Source organism: Neodiprion pinetum, chromosome 4 (genome assembly GCF_021155775.2).
Source record: "Neodiprion pinetum isolate iyNeoPine1 chromosome 4, iyNeoPine1.2, whole genome shotgun sequence".
NCBI lineage: Eukaryota > Metazoa > Arthropoda > Insecta > Hymenoptera > Diprionidae > Neodiprion > Neodiprion pinetum.
In genome coordinates this window covers 33,204,951-33,226,418 of record NC_060235.2, presented here as the reverse complement: position 1 = coordinate 33,226,418, position 21,468 = coordinate 33,204,951, and the positions used below count along the sequence as shown (strand labels likewise).

General features: G+C 40.7%; 1 protein-coding gene across 9 annotated transcripts; it reads left to right on the top strand.

Annotated features, from left to right (window-relative positions):
- The first annotated feature begins 3,304 nt into the window (after positions 1-3,304).
- On the top strand, positions 3,305-20,758 carry LOC124216224 (protein jim lovell). 9 transcript variants are annotated; one of them, XM_046620488.2, is made up of 9 exons: positions 3,313-3,453; positions 3,901-4,498; positions 4,557-4,699; positions 4,885-5,137; positions 5,306-5,434; positions 5,683-5,802; positions 18,120-18,469; positions 18,553-18,903; positions 19,053-20,754. In XM_046620488.2, the coding sequence occupies exons 2-9, from the start codon at positions 4,462-4,464 to the stop codon at positions 19,752-19,754; spliced, it is 2,085 nt and encodes a 694-aa protein (XP_046476444.1). In that variant the 5' UTR covers positions 3,313-3,453; positions 3,901-4,461; the 3' UTR covers positions 19,755-20,754. The 9 variants fall into 9 exon arrangements, with proteins under 9 accessions (XP_046476447.1, XP_046476444.1, XP_046476448.1 ...); XM_046620492.2 differs by having other exon boundaries at positions 4,557-4,715; XM_046620491.2 differs by lacking the exon at positions 3,901-4,498 and having other exon boundaries at positions 3,305-3,453; positions 4,557-4,715.
- Positions 20,759-21,468: the final 710 nt, after the last annotated feature.

The following is a 21,468-nucleotide window of genomic DNA, read 5'->3' as shown; positions in this document are numbered from 1 at the left end:
GCCCTAGAACACTGTGGGGCAAAATGAATACATACACAAGTATAACCCACATTAACAAATTAAACTAACGATTGCTACTTGAAAAATAAAAAATGAACAAAAATAAACAATAGTAATTGATAAATTATAACAAAATAGACACTTATTTAAATAACAATAAAATAAAAAATGAACTAATTAATAAAATAAATATAATAACACATTGAACAGAATATGTGTAGCTAATAAAAATAAGAAATAATAGGAGAATAAATAAGAGAGAGAGAGAGAGAGAATAGAATAGAATTTTAGTACCATGGGACAGTGTCCCCTAGGTGACGTCACAAAGGTATATGATTACACACATTATAACAAAGGGCTGAGAGGCTGGGTTAAAGTATTCGGGTGTCAGTTAATAACCTTAGGTATGTAAGTCGTCCGTAAACTTGATGCCCAGTGAATCTTTATTCTTCTTTAAAAAGGCAGTACCTTACCCTATCTAGACGTACTTATCATTATCCTGGTGGGCGAATAGGACCCATTGACTGGACTAATTGCATTAAAATTGGGATAAATTCCATGTGGATCATCTTCAGCGATTTTTTCTTACATCGCAACTCGCAATTATTAGACAGCAGAAAACATGGGGCAAGGTACATACGGAACGCCTATATTATTATTCAAGTTTCCGACTGTACAGGTATAAATTCATTGAAAATTTGACCGCGTCAGTCATACGATACGTCTTCAAGAAGTTTCCTAAAAGCTTTTAACGATATTGCGCACGACGGTGAGACATATTGTCTTTTGAAAGTGTAAAATAAATATTATATGCCGAAGTGCTTGACTTTTGATTCTATCTTGACCGAGCAGCCCAAGAACTTGAGACCTCTGACGCACAATGGCAAAAGGCAAACAAGCACATAATGTCCTTACGCATACACTTCATCCTTCGTTTGGGAGTAAACTCTTACTTAGCCGGACACATCACCCAATTATATTAAAAGTCTGTGGCTATATGTTTTTTGTATTCTTTGTTCCAGCGACAGAAAAAAAAGTCTCAAATAATGGGATTCTTTGCAATCTCACGGTAACCGAGGTGAAAAGAATCGGAAAAATCATTCGCTAATTCAACAAACTCTTCAAGAAAACAATCCAACCTCTGACGTAACTACACCTCAACAATTCTGGCTATGGATTTTTATCACCATGCCTTAACTTGCACGGCAGGTAAACTCTCGTTTCTAATACTGGATCTTCGTGCGTTAACCGTTTTTGACTTCAGCATTGGACATTTGTCCGTTCGTTGCATAATTGTATCAGAGCGTGATACCAACGGTAGATAATAGATTTTTTAAATGAAACGGAATGAGGTCAATGCTAGTGGACCTGGAGTTTCGTAGGTTGTATAAAGTCATTAAAGGTATACGAATTAATGATCATAAATAATTTATTCCAAATAAAATATTAGATTAAAAAAAAAATATAGAAAGATATGTAATGAGACAGGCAACATATTTATAATACGTAAATATAATATGGATTATGTCATAATATTTCATCTCGTAATATTTCAGCATACGATCAACTTATCCAATCACTGAAATTGACTGAAAAGCGTAGAATTATCATTAATTTTGTCTCTTCTTTTATTCGACTTGTTTTTAATAGATCCGAGGTTACCAACGCGTAAATACGATTCCTTAGCTGTATACATTTTGTGATGGAGCGTGATGGGTTGTTGCAATGATCTAAACAAACCTCGAACCTACAAAAGCCGTTAAATTAAAATCCAAAGTTAATTATAGGATAATCCCCGATGTCAGATTTTACTGTATTTGCGTATAAAGTCATTTGCCAGGGTTGCTATCTCGATCCCTCAAGTCGCCGAAAGCTGTCGCGGAAGTAGCCAAAAGTAGCCGATCCAAAGGTTTCTCGATGTTTCTCGATTTTTTTATGTAGCCAAGAAAAAGATACTTCCGCCTAGTCCAACTTTTAAAAAGACGAACTAGTCTCGAGTACCTTGCAATCCATACAAATTTACTAGGAAAGTAAAACGTAAGGATAATAAACTAGCTTCAATTTATTAATTTCATCGATTTCCATTGGGTTATTCTACACTTTCTATGTGGCGTATTTTCCTTATATTTCAGCTGATCAGCTGAATAAACGTCGATCGTCAACCTTAAGACGATAAATCGGCAGTGGAAATCTGAAGCTGGGTTTAAAAAACTCTTACTTCGTGTAGATAACAAAATTGTAGAATACCGGAAATTACATGGCCAAAGCTCACATTTATTTCGAATGAAAATAACTTTATCACAATAATACGAAACTTCTCGAAAACGACATGTGAAAAATGAGACATTGACTGCAGACCAAAAGGTTCATCAAATTAGGCTTATTCCAATATAAAATGTTGTTAAATTCATATCAACGTAAAAAGTTTCCTAGGTCGAGTCGCGTGAGCTCAATTCACGATACTTTTTTTTTCTCGTCGAATTACGGAGCTACTTCGTCTTGAGGGTCCGAGTCGCAAAATGGTTGTAAAAAAAAAATTTTTTTTTTTGTGCCTAACTGGAGGTGGCCCCTGAGTCGCAATCGCATCGGTCGCATTGACATAACCAAGCCACTGATTGAGAGTGCAACCGGAATTGCCCGCAGGTACCTCGCGACTTCGGTCTACACGCTTCGCATCATCAGATGAGAGCGTACTCAATATAATATTAATTTGTTTTTAATGGTCCCTGAGTCGCAATCGGATGGGTCGCATGTGGGTCGGATTAACATAACCAAGCCACTGATTGAGAGTGCAACCGGAATTGCCCGCAGGTACCTCGCGACTTCGGTCTACACGCTTCGCATCATCAGATGACAGCGTGCTCAATATAATTTTAATTTAATTTGAATGGCCCCTGAGTCGCAATCGCATCGGTCGCATTGACATAACCAAGCCACTGATTGAGAGTGCAACCGGAATTGCCCGCAGGTACCTCGCGACTTCGGTCTACACGCTTCGCATCATCAGATGACAGCGTGCTTAATATAATTTTAATTTGTTTTGAATGGCCCCTGAGTCGCAATCGGATCGGTCGCATGTGGGTCGCATTAACATAACCAAGCCACTGATTGTGAGTGCAAGCGGAATTGCGCAGTTACCCTGCGACTTCGATCTGCACGCGTCGGATGGTCAGATGAGAATGAGAGCGTGTTCAGGCGCGTTTAAAAATTCGAACGCCGCCTGTCCGTTATCGCGCCGCTCCGCTATGAACGGACCTTTATGGACCAGAAACCTTGGTGCCGTTTATTGATCGCCGCGCAGCGGTGCCATATTTCTTGGTGTTCCTCGTCCCGCTGCGACGGCCGTCCAGTCGACCGAGGACGTTGGCCATTTCGGTATCGTTTCGTCGAGTTCCATTTTTCGAATTTTTTACCCCGACAATTGTCAACCGACGAACGTCGTTAGACTGTCAGGTACAAATTTGTCTCATTATAGTCCTGCCATGCCTACCTGAATTGTCACGTCCTTTAACCACATTTACCCACTCGAATATTACCCAGAATAATTGACGTTTACGCCCGTCACCCGTATCAGGTGCTCGGTTTCATATTCATTTGTTTATGCGTACGTTAATTCATATTTGCTGTGTAACATATATGCGTATATCGTTTCATATATTTGTCAGCCGTGGAAAGTTCTTTACTGTAATCGTACGTTAATCTCGTTATTTTTTGTTACACGAGTACCTTGCTTTCGCAATTTTCATCCACTCGGTATCTGATTGGATTTGTTTTGTTTAACAATTATAGTGTGGCCAAAGATTGCGTCAGTCAGAGTTTCGTTTGTTCCTAATTGCCTCCAACAAGTTGGGTTCTTTTTTATCGAGCTTTGAAAACGTATGTATAATACCATGCTTACAGTTCGGAGCACTTGCTTGATGCTCGGTGGTTACTCGTCCAGCGCCCTTACGCGTTTTTTTAATCAGAACAACATTACGGTGCTGCACTCTGTTGCTGCTCTGTGAACTAGTTCACAGCTGTTGCCACACAGAAGAGATACCAACAACTGTCACCTTGTAGATGAAATGATGACTGGTGGCCGTAAAGAGGAAAAGCACACGGGAAGCATATTGTTTTAAATTCGGCGATTAGTTATTTGACCGAACAGACTTCTTTGATTTTTGTAATATAACGTATCAGCGAAGCAAGGGTGTTGAAAGAATGAAACTAAAATGATACAGAGTGCACGGATCAGAGACACGGTCTATAATTGAATAACAGTAATTTCGATAGTTTTCTGTATTTTCGTCTCTCACTCTGAAAATAGTAACGGAACGCCCTAGAATTTTTCAACATCTTATAGGCTTCATCTCAATGTGCAAATTACATTTTCAACCGCTGCCAGATCGTTGTAGCACTGCTACTCGCCGCAAACCTTGATCACTTCTATTGTAACGGCAACTACTTCCATACCTTGATTCTATGTGTTGCAACAAATCTACCTGCATTTTATGTAAAGGTATGTGTAGTCGCTTGTTCATTACCAGTTATAACAGGTTTGTATTTTTTGTCTGCAGGGTCATTCTGGAACATGTTGGCACAAACTGGATGTACATCGAAAATTAACGCAAACTCTGATGCGAAGGAACAGAAAGCTGAAACATCGTCTATGATTAAGATGGAGGAATTGCTGAATGAGGACGATTCCAATATCGCTGAGGTGCTCCATGTTTGGTGTACACTTTATTTTCAACTATTTTACAGGATGATTAATTGTAAATTTCTGAAAATATAAATAATGAAAATCGATGGATACTGGATAATCAATCTTCGAGTTATGAATATACATGTAGTGATTGAATCGCTTTTTTTAGAAGTACGATGAAGTGGAATTCTTGATTTTAGGTGGTACTCTCGAATAAAGGAGGTCCTAAAGTCATTCACAGGGGTTTCATGTACACATTGCATAAGAAACAACCCAATACGATACGCTGGCGATGCGTTGGCAGAACGTTGCACTGTAGAGGAAGTCTCATTACTACAGGGGATTGCAAAAAACCAAGAATACGAATGCAACACAATCATAGTCCAGATTTTGCCGCAGCACAATTGGCCAGAAAACGATACATTGCTTTAGGTCAACCTCCGGTGCTTTCAGGTCAGTCTACATCACTGTTAAAAGAAATAGAGAACGAAAAATGATAACAGTAGCTGGCAACAGAATTTCATTTTTAAATGCAACTTTGAGCGTCGAGTTTCACTTTTGTAACACATTCTACACTAGTACATCCAATTTCTTACTAATTTAGCTGCTTTACTGTCCCAGATGATGAGCCTAGGACACGAATGGTACAATCTGGGAATCTAAAGCCTAGTGATTTTGTCTCATGGACCGATTGGCAGATCCAGAATCAATTACAACTCCAGTGCCCAATGCTGCCAATACTACCAAACGGTAATTTAAACCAGTCATTCATTTGCATGACGAGTGCCGGTGATAAGGGACTATATTTACGTTTCAAAATTAATAATGAGTTAAATGAACGATGGATTGTATTTCAGGAGACACAAGTTTCTTTTGCCTTTATTATACGCTGCATTGACCTATTCAAAACTCTGACCAATTATCAAGACATGTCACAAAAAATTCTCGGCCAATTTCTTACATTTAATATGAAATACCGTAATTATTTCACATCGCAGACGTGGAAACGAAGCGGATTACACGATCAACGAGCAGAAATAATAGTGAGTTCGAGCTAGTATCTGATTGGCAAGGCGGTGATCAATCTGAAGGTCAATTTTTACCGGGACTTCAAAAAGGTGAGCCAATTACTTTTAATGGCGTTGATTAAGTAACCATTCGGAATGTTTCGATTTGTTTAAAGTACCTAATATGAATGAATTTCCCTTCAATGCTTCAAAGCATACACATTTTAACAAACTCCTTTTATCCCGCCATTTCACGTGTTTATTCTACTTCCTTTGGAAATTCAACGTATCGTACAACGCAACCGTAAGTATTTCACGTATTACGAAATTTTACAATCCCCCCTTAACACGCGACAAACAAAGTGTTCTAATTCGTAAAATATTGCGAGTATTATGAGCAAGAACCGCGTAGCTTTTTCTTATCGTCAGCTCATTTCGGCGCCTGGGAGTATGCAACCCAACTGGCAGCAGTGAAAGGCTCACTTTAAACATCATCTGCGCCAATTTTAAAGTTTGACTCAGCTGGTATTGGGTAATTTGAGATTTTGCTGATGGTTATGGCATGACGTATCGTTATTCCAATAGCTTTTTCTTTCCTCTTTTCATCAAAAAATCTTCAAATTATCGTTCACCGTGGGATTGAGTTTCAAACGACATTGTCTGCTCCGCATATAAATATAAGTTTAAGCAAAATTAATTAAACTAACGTGTATTGGTAGATTGAATATGTTTCTTTTTTATCGCACGCTCGCTTCATTAACGAGAGGAAAAAAGACACCTTTTATCGCTTTCGTCTTCGGATTTTCAAATTCGTCATCAAACGTTGAGATTTAATTGACCAATAGCGCGATTGTTTTCCCAAGTACATCTTCTTAGAAATATATTGATGTCAAGAAGAAACAGAAATGTCTGTGATACGTACAACAACATCTGGAATCAAATTTTCATACACCCACCTGCGATGTGTATAGATATGTGTATAAATTTGGTACGTAAGTAAGAATAAAACTCTTATTAAAAATATGATAAATATAAAATACATGTGACTAGATGTTTTAACGGCAATTGCATCACTTTCCGTCGATATATCTGTGTAATCTTTCTCATCAAACCTTTTTTAGTGTCGTGAAATATTCCATACTTCGATTTGCAGTGGAATGCGTAACGCGGTGTATGAAATGTAAGTAAAACGCAAAAGGCGTCGTTATCATTTTGAAAACTGAGATTGCGGTTTATTTTTGCAACGCTCCGGAAGCTGCCAAAAGCGTGCAACGCATGTTACAGTGTAACATGTTAATCGATGTCTTGACAAAGTTCGGGCAACGTAATCAGGTCGGATAGTAGAGCGCACATATGATACAGATAATGCGTTGACGACCGGCGCCGTCGCACATGCGCGTCCCGACGCCCCTCGGCCACCGATTTCGATTTTAGTCATTCCTGGGTCGGGGGGATCGTTACCACTGAAGCACGGTGCAAAGCACATCGGCCATTTTCTAAGCTCTTCCCGTTGCGATTTTATATTCGTCAATCCCAGGTTCGCGAAGCTCGGTCCCGTGTGTTTTTGAAATTTTTTTTTCGAAAATCCGTTCTCCCCAGTGTTCTTATCATCCTCCTGCCGCTTTTCGCGCACCAACCGCGCTTCGATATTAACTGGTAAAACGTAAACGAATTAATACATAAAACAAGAAATACAAATAAATATAAAAAAGCTTCGGTGGACTCGGTTCTTCGACCGAACCAGGCTGAAAAACACAAGGAAATACGGTGCGGCTCGATCAGTGCCCGGTTTGCGCGCGTTTCGTCGTTATGATGATAGTAGTGAATGACTGCAGCGAGAGTATTACGAGTGGCTTATAGTGCGTGTGGTTCGGTTTCCTCTTCTCCAACTACGTTCACTCCGTCTAATTTGTTATCAACGTCGAACAAAACTCTCCGGGCTACCGCACCGCAGTCAATCGTCACTTTTTCTTTATTTGTTATAACATATCCAGTGAGTGATTAAGATACATCCGACACCTATTATAACATGTTACAACGCCGCCAAAGTGTTTTTCTTAAAGCACGTTTTTAAAGCAGCGCTCGATACGCCAACGCGACCGTCAAATCTCCGCAAAATACCTACAACTCGATCTCTAAAAGAGCAACGAGCTTGTGTTCTCCCTCGTACGCGTCCAACACAGTCATATGCATACGCATTTGTAACATATTTATATAAAGCGCATACGTAGTACGCACAGATATACATATACATTATCAACCCAGGGCGAGATAATGATTGCTTTTTATAGACGGAACGTCTCGTTGCAAGGAATGGGTTGCTATAACCACAGAAAGCCCCTGCTTCTAAGAATAATTATATACACGCTCAATATTTTCGTTGTAAAGGCTCCCCCGGCCGACAAACGCGGGGCTAATACGCACGACGATCGCCTCGCAACATTCGTATTTCTCCCGTACGCGTAATCGTCCAATTTATCGGTAGCCGTCTCTCGACTCCTCTGTCCAAATCGCGTCGGAAACGAGACGTGATTTTTTTTTCTTCCTCGTTTCCTCAAGCTCCGGGATTTCGTGCCTCGACGGAATTGAAAACATCGACTACTACGTCGCTCCGCAGATTCATATCCGACACAGAGAGACGCTCACGCACACACGTACACGGGTTGAGACACAGCGCGCCAGCGTCGCGGAGTCATTGTCTCGTTCCCGATCGATGTTTGCGGCTCGTTGCCGATTTATAGCAATTGCCTTTTCGCACCTCGTTCCGCGATCTTTTCGAAAACCGTTGCATATTCAGCAGGCCGAAAAACCAGGCGCGCACAAACCGAAATTTACTACATGCCTGATAGAGGCGGGTTCTCGCGACGCTCGCTTATTGATCCGATCGTAATCCTCCCTGGGTCGACTGCATTGAATCGAAAACTGAACGCCGCTGCACCGACTCGGCCGATATCGAAGAAAATCGGCGAGAGAAAATAACAGGCATCTGCCGCGACGTGGAGCGTCGGTTTAATCGTTGATGACGTAATTCACGCTTAGATTACACTCTTTGTCCGCGATCTTCCAGCCGTACAGGTCCCGAATCCAGTAAAAACTTGCACGAGTTACGGACCCCGTGCACCAGGCCAGCTCTATGCAGACAAGCTCTGAGTCGTCGTCGCAAATTGAAACTATTTATACCGACGTATATCGCTAATCGTACCAGAGCGGCCACGTGACCACTTGACGTACCGTCGCTCCCGTATATTTACGACACTTTCGGATAAAGGTTACGATGAATACCGATGATTGTGGGTGGTTTTAGGCGCTCGAGGAAAGCTCGTTACTATCGCGAAATTTGATTGGAATTTTTGTCCAGATATTACGGGCATTTTCGGTTCGAACAAAACAACAAACCGCAGCGACGTTGAGTCCTACGATGCGGCGACGAATGCTCGGTTTCAAAACCGCGGTGGGACTGGAAGGAAGAAAATTTAAATACTCTTATCGAATCAATCAATGTAACGAACTGAAGCTACGTGCTTCTTATCCGACACGTTGCTCGACCCGGTGTCTTATTTTCACGTAATCTCTAGCGTCTGTACCACATTCGATGTGAATCTCCGTAGCGTTTTACCAACAAACAGTCTAACCGAAAAATGAATTAAAACAAAAAAAAAATGACGGGACAGATAAATGATGAAAACGAATATGATTACCTGCAGGTGCGGTTAAATTCAATTTTGGTTCAATTTTGTTCCAAGATTACCCTCAAGAGGATCTTATAGTCAAAAAAATTACGCATCGCTGATGTGAAATTACCGCAGACAGCACAATTCTACATGCAATGCTGAACATAAATGTACTAATAAAATTTTGTTTTACGTAACAATGATGCCAAGAAATGTATTCCTGTAATTGAATTATGACTAGGCATACATTTCCTAGTGTTATTTTCCCATGAAACGAAAATGTTTTCGGTCAGATTTGCTAGGCATTGAATTTAGAAGTGCGCTAACCGCGCCATGTTCGCATCTATGCTGTGTAAACTTACCAACTATATTTTTAGGTAATAGTGAAAATATGTGACATATTTTATACCGTCGGCAAGACTGACTATAGCATCCTCTTAGCGTGATGATAATTAACACAAAACGGTTTGAATAAATGATAAAAACATATTATTGATATCATCTCCAAAAAATGTTGCGTGCAACATTACTTTACAGCGTATTATAAGTAATAAAATCACATTGCCGTTGCACAAATTGTACACTAACAATGTGAATATTGTCATCAAAAATCGAACTTTGGTGGATTTGCTGACGAAGACTCGTTCAAATCAGCGATTCAAAATTGACGACAGCCGCACCTTTGCTGCATAATTTTACAGTTGCAATGCGTTGTTGATGAATCGTACCCGACAATCTCTCAGTTATAAGTATCTGAAGAAATCTGTTGTTTATTATTAGATGGTACATGTACATGTCCCGTTGCAGTAAAAAGTTTGCGCTTGAATACGGTGATTAATCGTCCAGCCCGCTGCGTCAATTTTCAAAATTCATTTCCTTCCGAGGAAGCAGCAACGTCCGGTTTTGTAATATGTATTTCACACCGCTTAAGTCACAGCGCGCGACACATTGTAGATGAAAAAATTGTCCTCAGGCACGAAAAGTACGAGGTCACGACCTGTCCTGGAATAACCAGGGGGGCACGAACAATAGGGTGGACGTCCCTCTGCTCTTAGGCGACCGCGTTTGCCCCCCTCCGTCTTTTCCCTCGGCGAGTTCAGCTTTACTCGCCAGGTTTTAGAGCCGAATTCGAAGCGGCAAGTCTAGGGCTTGTGCGTACACCCGGCATGCTGGAATGCGAACCCCTCGATCGAGGAGTTGGCAAAATGAAAAAGTCCAGTGTCGAGCTCGCCCAGCGCGTCTGGAAGACGTTAGACCGATCATTCGATCATCTCTAATACAAGGGGCAAGGGGACTAAGACCCGGTTTTTTATCCTCACTAGTGAGTGCGCGTATAACCGTTCGACCCGGCTGTCGGGACGCCGGAGATTTTCATATCGCCATAGGAATATTGAAATTCTTTTGAGTTGTCCAACTCCCGCAGGAGTCGTAAGAATCTGAGAAGCCGAGTGTACGCAACGCTTTTCATCGGGGTTCAGGGGTCAAGGTATAGTCACCGTATTCGCGTGAATCATTGCTGCAGCACGACATGCTTGTACACGTATACGTATATCCACGCAGCCGGCTCAGCAAAGTTTAACGATTTGAATTCACGGCGAGTTCGGTAAAATCGGGGCGTGTTTGAACTCGGCGAAATGGTTGTACACGAACGAGTATAATATACGTATGTACGCAGTTTCACTGGAAAACGGTTTGACGTATTGACACGTCTCGCAAGGATCTCGCGTCTCAAGATACCGGAGAATACAAAGGCGTCAAAATTTCGGGATCACGTAAGATTTTGCACAAGAGAGTGTCGGGCATCATGAAACAGGAACCGGAAGACGAGGACGACTGCCTCGTCGATCACGTGACAACCTCCGCATTTTCCTCCGGGCACTCGAGCAGCCGGGTTAGATCCCATTCTCGAAGTCTCAGGGCCATGGCGAATCCCAGCGCCGTTTGGGCCCACTTCGATCTCTGCCTGAACGACCCTCTCAGAGCCCAGTGCCGTATATGCGGTGCCGTTGTCGTCAGAGGGGGCGCCAATCCCCGACAGTGCGGGACCACCAATTTGCATCGACATTTGCGGGTTCATCACGGAGGACGACTTATCGGGAGACGGTATCACGGTAATGAGAAACACGATTCTACACCATGCAATGCTTTATTCCCATTTTGTGCATTTTCTAATTTCATGTAAAATGTATATTCGGTATACCTTTTCTATGCTATTTTTGTTTCATTTATATCCGGCAAGGAAAATTCACTCGTACCGTCAACATCACGAGTAATACTACGTGAGATAGACTAATACCGTTGAACACGCCTTCGACAAAGTGCATTTACTGTTTCCTTACACCGCGTATAAACACGCGGGGTAATCGCGCTTGCAAATATTTATTCTATCTTTTTTAATCGCGCAATTAAATGCGATGCAGCCAGTACCTACAGGTTCACGCAAGTTAACTTTGCGAGCTGGTCGCAGGACACGGCCCACAAATACGTAACATTGCGCGTGCCTTGCGATTCTGCGACAATAAAACGTACACCTCCAAACGCACTTTGCAGACCATGAATGTGATGAGACAACCTCTAGGAAGTATAACGAACCGGAGAGCTCGCTTCGTTTATCGATCAAATTTTACTCTTCCTCTTAATTGCAATTTGGCTTATAATACTCGTGAGCCGTTAATCCTGCGAGTCCTCGCGGCTGCTCGTAATTATGCAGAGTTCAGGTCAGAACGGCAGCTGTTATACGAATGAGGCACAGGCCTTCTGCACTGGCTGGATAAAGAGAAATTTTTTAATTCGTCATATACCAACCGTCTGGCCGACGAGAGCTTCGTTGTTCGACGGTCTTGCGGCTCATTTGACGTAACGCCGCAGCTGGACGGGTTGGGAAATACACCGATTACGAACTGCTGCAGCGGCGTCTTCAACGAAGCTCATTTTGCCGGAATATTTTATTCCCCTCGAATCTGAAGAGAACGCATATTCGTAATTCTCATCTATAATATTCAGCACTTGTCGACAAATAAGAAATCCCTTCGATCCTGTTAATACGTATTATACAGAACAGGATTAAAGACTGCAGTTTTGAACTTTTTCTCGCTATCTAAATTACGCATCAATCTACAATTCTACACTGTTTTCGCCCAAAAAAGCCTAGCGCAAACCGTGGTGAGCGCACTTCTACGCGAATACTTTTGGAACTCGAATTATATAGACGACCTAAACGAGAATTATTAGAATTTTAACAGGAACACGCACTACGAACTTACAGGCGTAATAAAGCACGAGGGCTAAGGTTATCAACGATCCTCCGATACAGCGAATGGGCGTGTAGCAGAACGACAAAAATTGCTTATCGCTTACATTGACCTTAATTTTTATCACGGAAAGAAAAGTAATAGGTCAAAGACGAAAAACCTCTTTTCGTGCATCTTCCCTGCGTTCTATAGATTTAAATTTTCTCACATCTTGCCGTCCGTCGTATCTTGTAGCCCCGCAAATTCCACCCAACCTTGTAAAAATCTCATAACGATGATCCATTGACAGTTGGCTGTACGGATTTCAATTTTGCACCAGCTTCGTCAAAGTTGAGAAATTTTTTTTAGACACATTGTCGCTAGAAACTAAAATGAGGTTCCGTTTTTTTTTCTCTCTCCTTCACTTATCGATTGCACTGAATTTTCGAGGTATAACGAATTTAAATTTTCAGTTTAAAAATCGAAGCGCGAAAAAGTTCAACGCTTGTATTGACGATTCTACAGCCATAATAAATTTCATCTCTCAATGCATCATCAACGATTCTACCAAATTTATTTATTTCTGTGACTTGAACTTTTCATCCGTTCATATTTTAAATAAATAAAAAAATCAAATAAAAAAATAAAAATACCAGGCAGAGTAAAACGACGACGAGGGTGTCTGTAAGACTGATGATCGAGGATTATACAAATTCACACACATACCGCCTACATGAATAATCAAATACACGTAGAAAGGATGAAATTTTTTAGCCTCGTTGTATGATACAGGATAAAAAAAAAAGAGTATTGTTGAACCCTTGCGGCATATTACAGCCGCACAGGAAGCCCAGACAACAGAGGTGAAACATGGCGGCGTAGAAGAAGTGGGAGTCGTCGGGGAGCGAGGGGGGTTGGTTTTCGCGTCTTTTAATCAATAATTTAAAAAAATGTATAAATTAGTGAGGCTAGTGGGGGCGTCGCGGACCCAACCCTCCCCCACCCCCCTCCCACCTCGCGCCACACCCCCCGCCACTTCTCCACCGCGTCGTCTCAACCGAGCATATCTGTATCGGAGGGGAAGTTTGAAAATTTAATTATTGTACCTAGCAGCTATATAGGAGGGGGACCGAAGGGCGGTGCCTCCGCTCGAAATTACTCGTTTATATATCGCTTTATGAATATGCGCCAGGCGCCTCTCTCTTTCTCTCTCTCTCTCTCCCCCTCTGTCTTTCCCCCTCGTATTGCAAAAAATATCAACAAAGGCCTTCGAACCGCTTCACTTCCTCGAAAAATGACGGCTGAAAGTCCTGATCTCGCGCTTCCCCTCGTCCTTCTCCCCCCTCCCCCACCTCTCCGTCCGTCCGCGCTTTTAATTCCTTCTACTCACCCGGCCATGCAATATTCCAGAGAGAGGGTCGATGAATTCTCATTTACGTTATCATATATCTTTGAAAAATATTGGTTTGAAAAATAAAGACGAACGCTTTACAAGCTACGCATAAGAATAAACTTGACCTATGAAATTAGGCGATATTAAAAAACTTCCTGTTCTTTTATAAACGCATACATGTGCGTATACTTATACGCGGTATCGTGTAGGCTATAAATTTTCTCCGATAATTGAACGATTGTACGTTTGCGTATGTTCGTACTTCATGTAATACGCAGGATCAATTCCATGAGACAAAAAATTGCGTGTATTATACATATATTTTTTTCGTTCGACACAGTTACTAACAATTACAATGTGTGAATTGAAGGAAAAAAAATATGGTGAAAATAGTACCATGTTTTGTTGAAATTTTGAAAATAATTCTTCTGCAACTTGAAGTATAAAATTATTATGTTAATATTAATTCAATTGACCTTTTCGAATTTACCTTTTTCCCTACATCGCTCAAATTGCGATTAATTTAAATGTGCGAATAATTATCACAATATACGCTTTGGTCCAGTGGCGTACTTTGCGGCTATGCTTATATCACATATATGTCCTGTGATAAAACTGTGTTTCCGGGTTAACAGGAAGTCGACAATCACATAGTTATACTGATTGTTGTTCAGTGGCCTGTATACCGTAAGTCTTAGTTTGACTGCATTACAGTTTTCATACCTCTTGTTAAACAAGCCGCACTCCTGGATAACAAAATATAATAGGTACTTGAGTCTCGATCGCCGTGTAGAGCAAAACTAAATTTAAAGCGACAAAAACGCCACACTCAAGAGACAAGCAAGGTTGATTCTGTGACGAGACTATACGTTTTTCATTCGTACACTTACACGATTTTGCAGAAGAATTCGTACGGCTACGATATAAGTACATCGTTAAATCGAACAAGGCCGCCCTATATAATCTTCGTATAATACGCCGATGAGGGAAAAGACGGGGATAAAGAGAAATGGGAAAAAGTCGGTTCTCATCGGAAGCGTATCTCGGTATTGAGGCGAGTGAAAAGCGGGGGTGGGTGGGACTGAACGTGCGCAGTGCAGCAACCCCGTACCTTTCTCTGGGCTTTCGTTGCTGCCCTCGCTGCACTTGAAAAGAGGGACGTCGACGGCCAAGTAGTACGACTCGCGTGTTCGACTGGCGCAGATCTGTCGCTGATTGGAAATTGTCGTAGCAATTGCGGGTGATTAGACGTCGTCGATAAAAGCTTATCTTACACACGGATGATATAATATAATATAATATAACATAACATAATATAATACGATACGATACCATACATTAATAAGCGAGGCGTCGTCGTGCGGTGCAAAAGTGAGCGTGTGGTGACTGGTAACGACGTTTCTTTGTGTGCATACGCAATTTCTCTAGCGTCGATATTTTTTCCTATCGTTTTTTATCGCCAAACGCCCGCGTAACTTCGCGCCTCTTTCTGTATATACACACACACACATACATATATATATATATATATACATATTATATATATATATCGACATGGAGAGGTATCGTTGCGACGAGTTTGGTTAGTGGCTGTATTCCTGCAACGCGACTTTAATTTCTTCTATAACCTAGGTCAATTCAGCCTCGAGATATTGCGCAAACAACACGTATATTATGTCTAAAGTATGTACGTTGTACATAACACGATGTCGGAGTCGTTAAAATTAGTATATGTATATTCAATCGTTGCCGCTGTTTTTCGATGACAGAAATAATGACCAAAAAAAAAAAAAAACAAACAAACAAATATCTGTATAACATTGAAATGTCAAAGGGTTGGTTGTACAATAAATAAAAACAAAAAAAACATTCTAACCCGCCTACGCCTGTCTGTTTATTATATTAAAATAATTACGTATACGCACGTTAGTATACGTACGTGTGTGTTCAGAGCAACGCGACGTGTGGGAAAGAACGTTGAATGCCAGATATAACGCGGATGCTGCTTATGCCGCGTGCCTCTGAAAATAACTCATGTATAATACTGGAGAGCTAGAGAGCAGGCGAAAAGAAAATCCGTTTTTGTATTCTTACGTACTCCTCAAAGCCTCGGAGACAATGATTGCATTTTCATTTTCTGTCTTTTATTCAAAGAATAAGAAAATATTTATTATAGTATTTATACCTGATATTTTGTAATTTTCTGCAGCACGGCTTGCAGAACTTAATTATTTATTTTAAACTATGAAACGACCAAGTAAGTGCATTCGCAATTGGGGGAATAAAAAATATAGACTTATGTATTACGTGTATTAAAATTTGTACCCAACCCGTGATATGTACTTTATTCAAACAGGTGCAGTAAAAAAAAAATATTCAAGAGAGTTGCATTTGACTGGAAGTTGTAAACTTAGAGTCAAAACTTTTCGAGAATAATCATGAGTTAATAAAATTTTCAACTCCACGAAATGATTGTTGCATTATACGAGTTATAATTTCCCCTTTGAGCTATGAATCGTTCGATTATTAGTCGAAAATTGCATGTGATTGTTTGAGTAAATATTTAACGGTACGGATTCAGAATCATCTTGCAAAATAGTGATTTATCCACGTGAAAGAATATTTGTTCAATCGAGTTGTTGCAAAACTTGGTTAACCGTGCAAAGAGGAATACAACCACGAAATCAAATCTTATGTTGTACGATTCTTCCGTTGAATAAAACAATTCACTTTATACCTAATTTAGGGATGTTCGATCTTTTGTAAAAAAAAAATCGATCTCTGGACCAATCCGATTCTACTAAATATCTAAAGGTAAAAAACCGATCTTGATAAAACCGATCTGTTCATGTCACGTGTTCCAAAAAAGCCAAACTCTAAAGTAAGCGAATGATCGAAACCTAAAGCTCAACGAATAAACAACATCCAAATCCTACAATACGTTTAGAATGGGAGATAGAATCAAGTGCACTTTCTTTTCTACCTTGACTCTCTCAGTCGTACATTGATTTTCGAATCATCACCATTAGGCATGTAAGATGCCAGTGTCAAATCTATAATTATTGTCTTAGTAGGGTCGCAAATTTTGGCCAATTTAAGTTAGGCCTTCTCACACTTGAACATTCTCACGTGCCCTCGGCATAATAAAATTGTTCATTGTCCTGTTGTCCCAAAACCCGGAACCCGCAACCCGGAAGCAAGTAAAAGAATCTATACCAAAGATCGATTTCTCCGCGTCAAAAAGATCAATTCATAATCGAACATCCCTAAACTGATGAAAACTTTGCTCGTATGAAAAAAATAAATTGCACAGCTTGTTCGCGTTATCGTTGCTTCGCGGAGGAGACCTGCAGGGACCTGGTGGAAGGTTAAACGGAAGGTTACCAATGAACACGATGCATCCGACAGCAGCAGCTTCTTCCTTTCCGAATTACAAATCGTCGCCGGTGTCGCAGAAGTTCCCGGGTATCGTTAAGCAGCGGAAAGTGAATTTCTCTACCCGCGAAGTCGAGACCCTCTTGGCGATGGTGAGACAGTATCGGGACGCGATATTAATGAGCGTTGCGAACGGGCGTGGGTGGCTCCAAGCTTGGCAATCCGTAGCTAAAGCTGTATCGGCGGCCGACGGTGTTGAGCGGAGCGAATCCGACTGTAGAAAGAAGTGGACTTATCTAAAATGGGAGGCGAGACACACGAGCAAGCCGGGTAGAACCCCGACTTCCAGGGCTGTTCTGGACATCCTTTTGAACAAGGATTCCACCCTTGAGAACCACTTCGCTCCCACTGACCCCACTAACGCTCGCGGCAATGAGCAGCTAATGATACCGAGAGATTGGGAAGGTCTTCTTCAGTCTCATCTCCGACCTTGTAAGAATGCTGTTCCAACCTTTCGGATCGACCTTGTAGCGTGTAGTCTCTTTCATAGATTGTTCCAGCAACTTGAATTTCTTTGAACAAAAATTTCAGAATCATTCAACAAAACCAGCTAGACAATACTACGTTTTCTGCCCCAAGCAACACCGCGAAATTGTTATTTTTAACTTCTTCACTTTGATGCAATTTTATCATCAATGCAACCATTCGAACAGTTACACATCGATGTGATAACGTGCACTACCCTTGTTCTTGTTCCAGTACTTCCTACGCCAACGCAGGCTAGTTCCGGTAGCAAAACAATCAGGATAGGACAATCGCTCATAAGGCCGAGACCCATCGCGCCAGCACCTTCTCAGCACCTTCAGCAATCCCAACAACAACAGCAACATCATCCGCAACAGCAACAACAGCAGCCACAGCAGCAGCAGCAGCAGCAACAGCGACAACAACTCCAGCTGCCGTTGCAACAGCAACAACAACCAAAGACTTTAGTCCTTAAAACCATTCCCCTTAAGGTGAAACACGTTGCTCCAACCACCATAAAAATGGCACCCCGTCAACCACCCAGTGTAATTCCTCAAACCACTGTACCGCAACAACCAACTGAGGTTAGTATATGAGTTACAAATTTATGTTGATAAGAAGAAAATCGATGCTTTTGGAAATTACAATGCCATTAAACTTATTTCAGGTTTGTCTGCGATGGAATAGTTACCACAGTAATATGCAGAATAGTTTTCCCTCTCTGTTAGATACTGAGCAATTCGTCGATGTCACTTTAGCTTGTGAGGGTCGATCTCTGAAGTGTCACAAAATGATTTTGTCCACCTGTAGCGATTACCTCGCTGATCTTCTGCGTGAAAATCCTTGCCAGCATCCAATTATCCTCATGAAAGATATCAAATTTTGGGAAGTTGAGGCACTAGTCAGATTCATGTACAGGGGCGAGGTAAACGTCGCCCATGACAAGTTACCGCAACTATTGAATGCCGCCGAAGCGCTGCAGGTCAAAGGACTGGCTGGTCCCAGTCCATCCTCGCAGGTATTTCCTATTCCTCTTCAGTCATTGCTGTTACACAAATATTAGATACGCACCCACTCACTGTGTAGTTGTCGATGAAAAGTTGGAGCTTGTCATTGAATGGCAGCTTCTGAAAAACCCAATGTGATATTTCAATTTTTATCCCGCAGAGTACAAAGCCACCGATGTTAATCCCGCAATCAAAGCCGTCGACGTCTCAACCAATAATTCAGCGAATCTCATCAGAAACCAAAGAAGCCAAAAGCCAACCTCCCAATACCGCCAATGTGATAACTGCTCAGAAACGTACTCAGAAACGTCGCCCTTCAGAATCAAACGAACCAAGCAAACCGTTCACGAAAATCCGCTTGCAGCGTCCCCAGAGCCCTGTTTCTCCGACAGTGACAGTGAAACTTGAACCTTTAGATATACCTTTAAGTCCTACGGAAATGTTTCCCGATGGTCACGACAACCGCTCGTCATCTCCTGCACGATATGGGAACTTGGATGACTTTCACGAGGAGGAAGATCCGGAAGGTGATCGGGAGCGGAGTAGCACGGACAGAGATCTGAATTTTTGTGAGATACCTGGTCCGCCTGATCTCAACGATAGCGAAGAACAAATGGAATTCGTACCAACGGACTTTTTGGAACAGGAACAAGATATTTTAGATGATCACGAAAACGAGCACGAACAGGATCCGGACCACGACGGGGAAGATGGAGAAGACGAAGACGACGGAGATGATGGGGATGACATACACGAGTTGAACGACAAAGACGAATCACCGGATCGGAGTAGAGATCCCGATGACGAAATTGAGGACGACAACTATTCCGAAAAACTCCCGGGAGATAATAATATGACATAATTAAATGTGTTTTTGTTCAATCTTGCGAGCCGAACGCCGAGAAATTGTAAAATTACGCTGGTCTGTACATTAGCAGTATTAATCACTGCTCAGTATGGTTTAGTCTGGTTGGAAACGCTAATTACTGATCGCGATAGATGACCTTGTTCGTTTGACAAATCTCATCGCGGAGGACTGCGAATACCTCTCTTTCTCTACTTTATCTACAACCAATTTATTCATACCGGATTTGAATCAACTGGAATGCGCACATTTGTTTCATATTTGTCGCGTGGCTATAAGAACATGTTTACGAATTTGTACACGATTCTACTGACACCAAAAAGTATTCTAAAATTGTTATTTTATTTTTGTTTTATTTAAATATTTTTTACGTGATTTTTTGATTTTATGTTTGTTTAATATGCAATTTGTTGCTACATCTATGATTTAATCGATGCATTTATACAATTTAGTCGTAACGATAAGTATGCATTCAGTCATTATACAAAGATTATTACTCATTCAGAGTGGAGTTTTAAAGAAAACCAAGGTAAATCCAAATATTAGAAGAAGCCTGTAATGTTGCCACATTTTATATCATATTAAAATTACGTATTAGTTGATGATAGTATACATTACTAGTTATAAGTATGAATTAAGTTATTATTCAATATGCACATCACGGACTCCTTGGAAATAATTGGTGATGAATTCCGGTGTATATGTATATGCAAAAGGAAGACAATTCGTATACGTACATACGACGGCAGTACGTATTTATATGTATGTATCGACGTTTGAAATTTGTGTCACAGAATGTCTTATCGTTCGTAAGGTAATAAAAATAAAAGCTATGTACCTACCTACCTGTTGTGTATATTTCAAGAAATATGGATAACGCAAAAGTCTTATAAATAAACGATCATTATGTCATAATACACTTGATTTTCCACGTTCACGCTACTTTTCCTTTTTACCATTTGCTTTGTGCAATCTCTAAATTCTGACCGATCTAACCGTAATCACTCAAGACCGTAGTAAAAATGTATATCGGTTTAGATTTCCGATAAATAAATTTGATTAAATCGGTTCAGCCGTAATAAAAAAAAAAAAAAAAAAAAAAAAAAAAAAAAAAAAAAAAAAAACGTAACCAGTTCATAACTGCAATGATAAAATATGCTCTACACATTACACACGCCACTATCGACTTATTAATTTCAATATATGAATGCATTCGGAAATTTCGTATCAGCTCAAGCAAATCGATGACAGAAATATATGTTCTATTAATCTAGTAAACCTGGTTCTCCGAGTTCAAAAATAAGCAGAGCATCTTTTTTGGAATTACCGTCTTTCAAAAATAGCTGGATGCAGAAACGTTGATGGTAGCAACGCATTTCACTAAAAATAGTTAGGTCAGCATTTATTGAGATTAATGAGGAGCAGTATAAGTCCACACCCTTTATCCTTCTTTGGTAAGCCGAATGCATAATTAATTTGTTTACGTTGTTAAGTAGCGTTTTGGACAATGACCATTTTGAAGGCTACAAAAAATCTATTAAACAGGGCATTGAAAAATACGATCCTTTTACTGCGACGTATTCTTGGTTATTCTGATTGTGACGCGTGTACATTCCTTAGAATCACAAGTTGCGGCCAACAAAAATGAAATATGTTCCATCAATAAAAGTAAGTAGTATATAGATGATGCAGTAATAATTAAATTTCGTGA

What these genes read in the sequence shown, in the direction of transcription:
- LOC124216224 (XM_046620488.2), top strand. Translation starts at nt 4,462, where the DNA reads ATGTGTTGCAACAAATCTACCTGCATTTTATGTAAAG. An exon ending in GCTGCCAATACTACCAAACG is followed by an intron (nt 5,435 to 5,682) that starts GTAATTTAAACC and finishes TTCACATCGCAG; the next exon opens with ACGTGGAAACGAAGCGGATT. An exon ending in TTTACCGGGACTTCAAAAAG is followed by an intron (nt 5,803 to 18,119) that starts GTGAGCCAATTA and finishes TTCTTGTTCCAG; the next exon opens with TACTTCCTACGCCAACGCAG.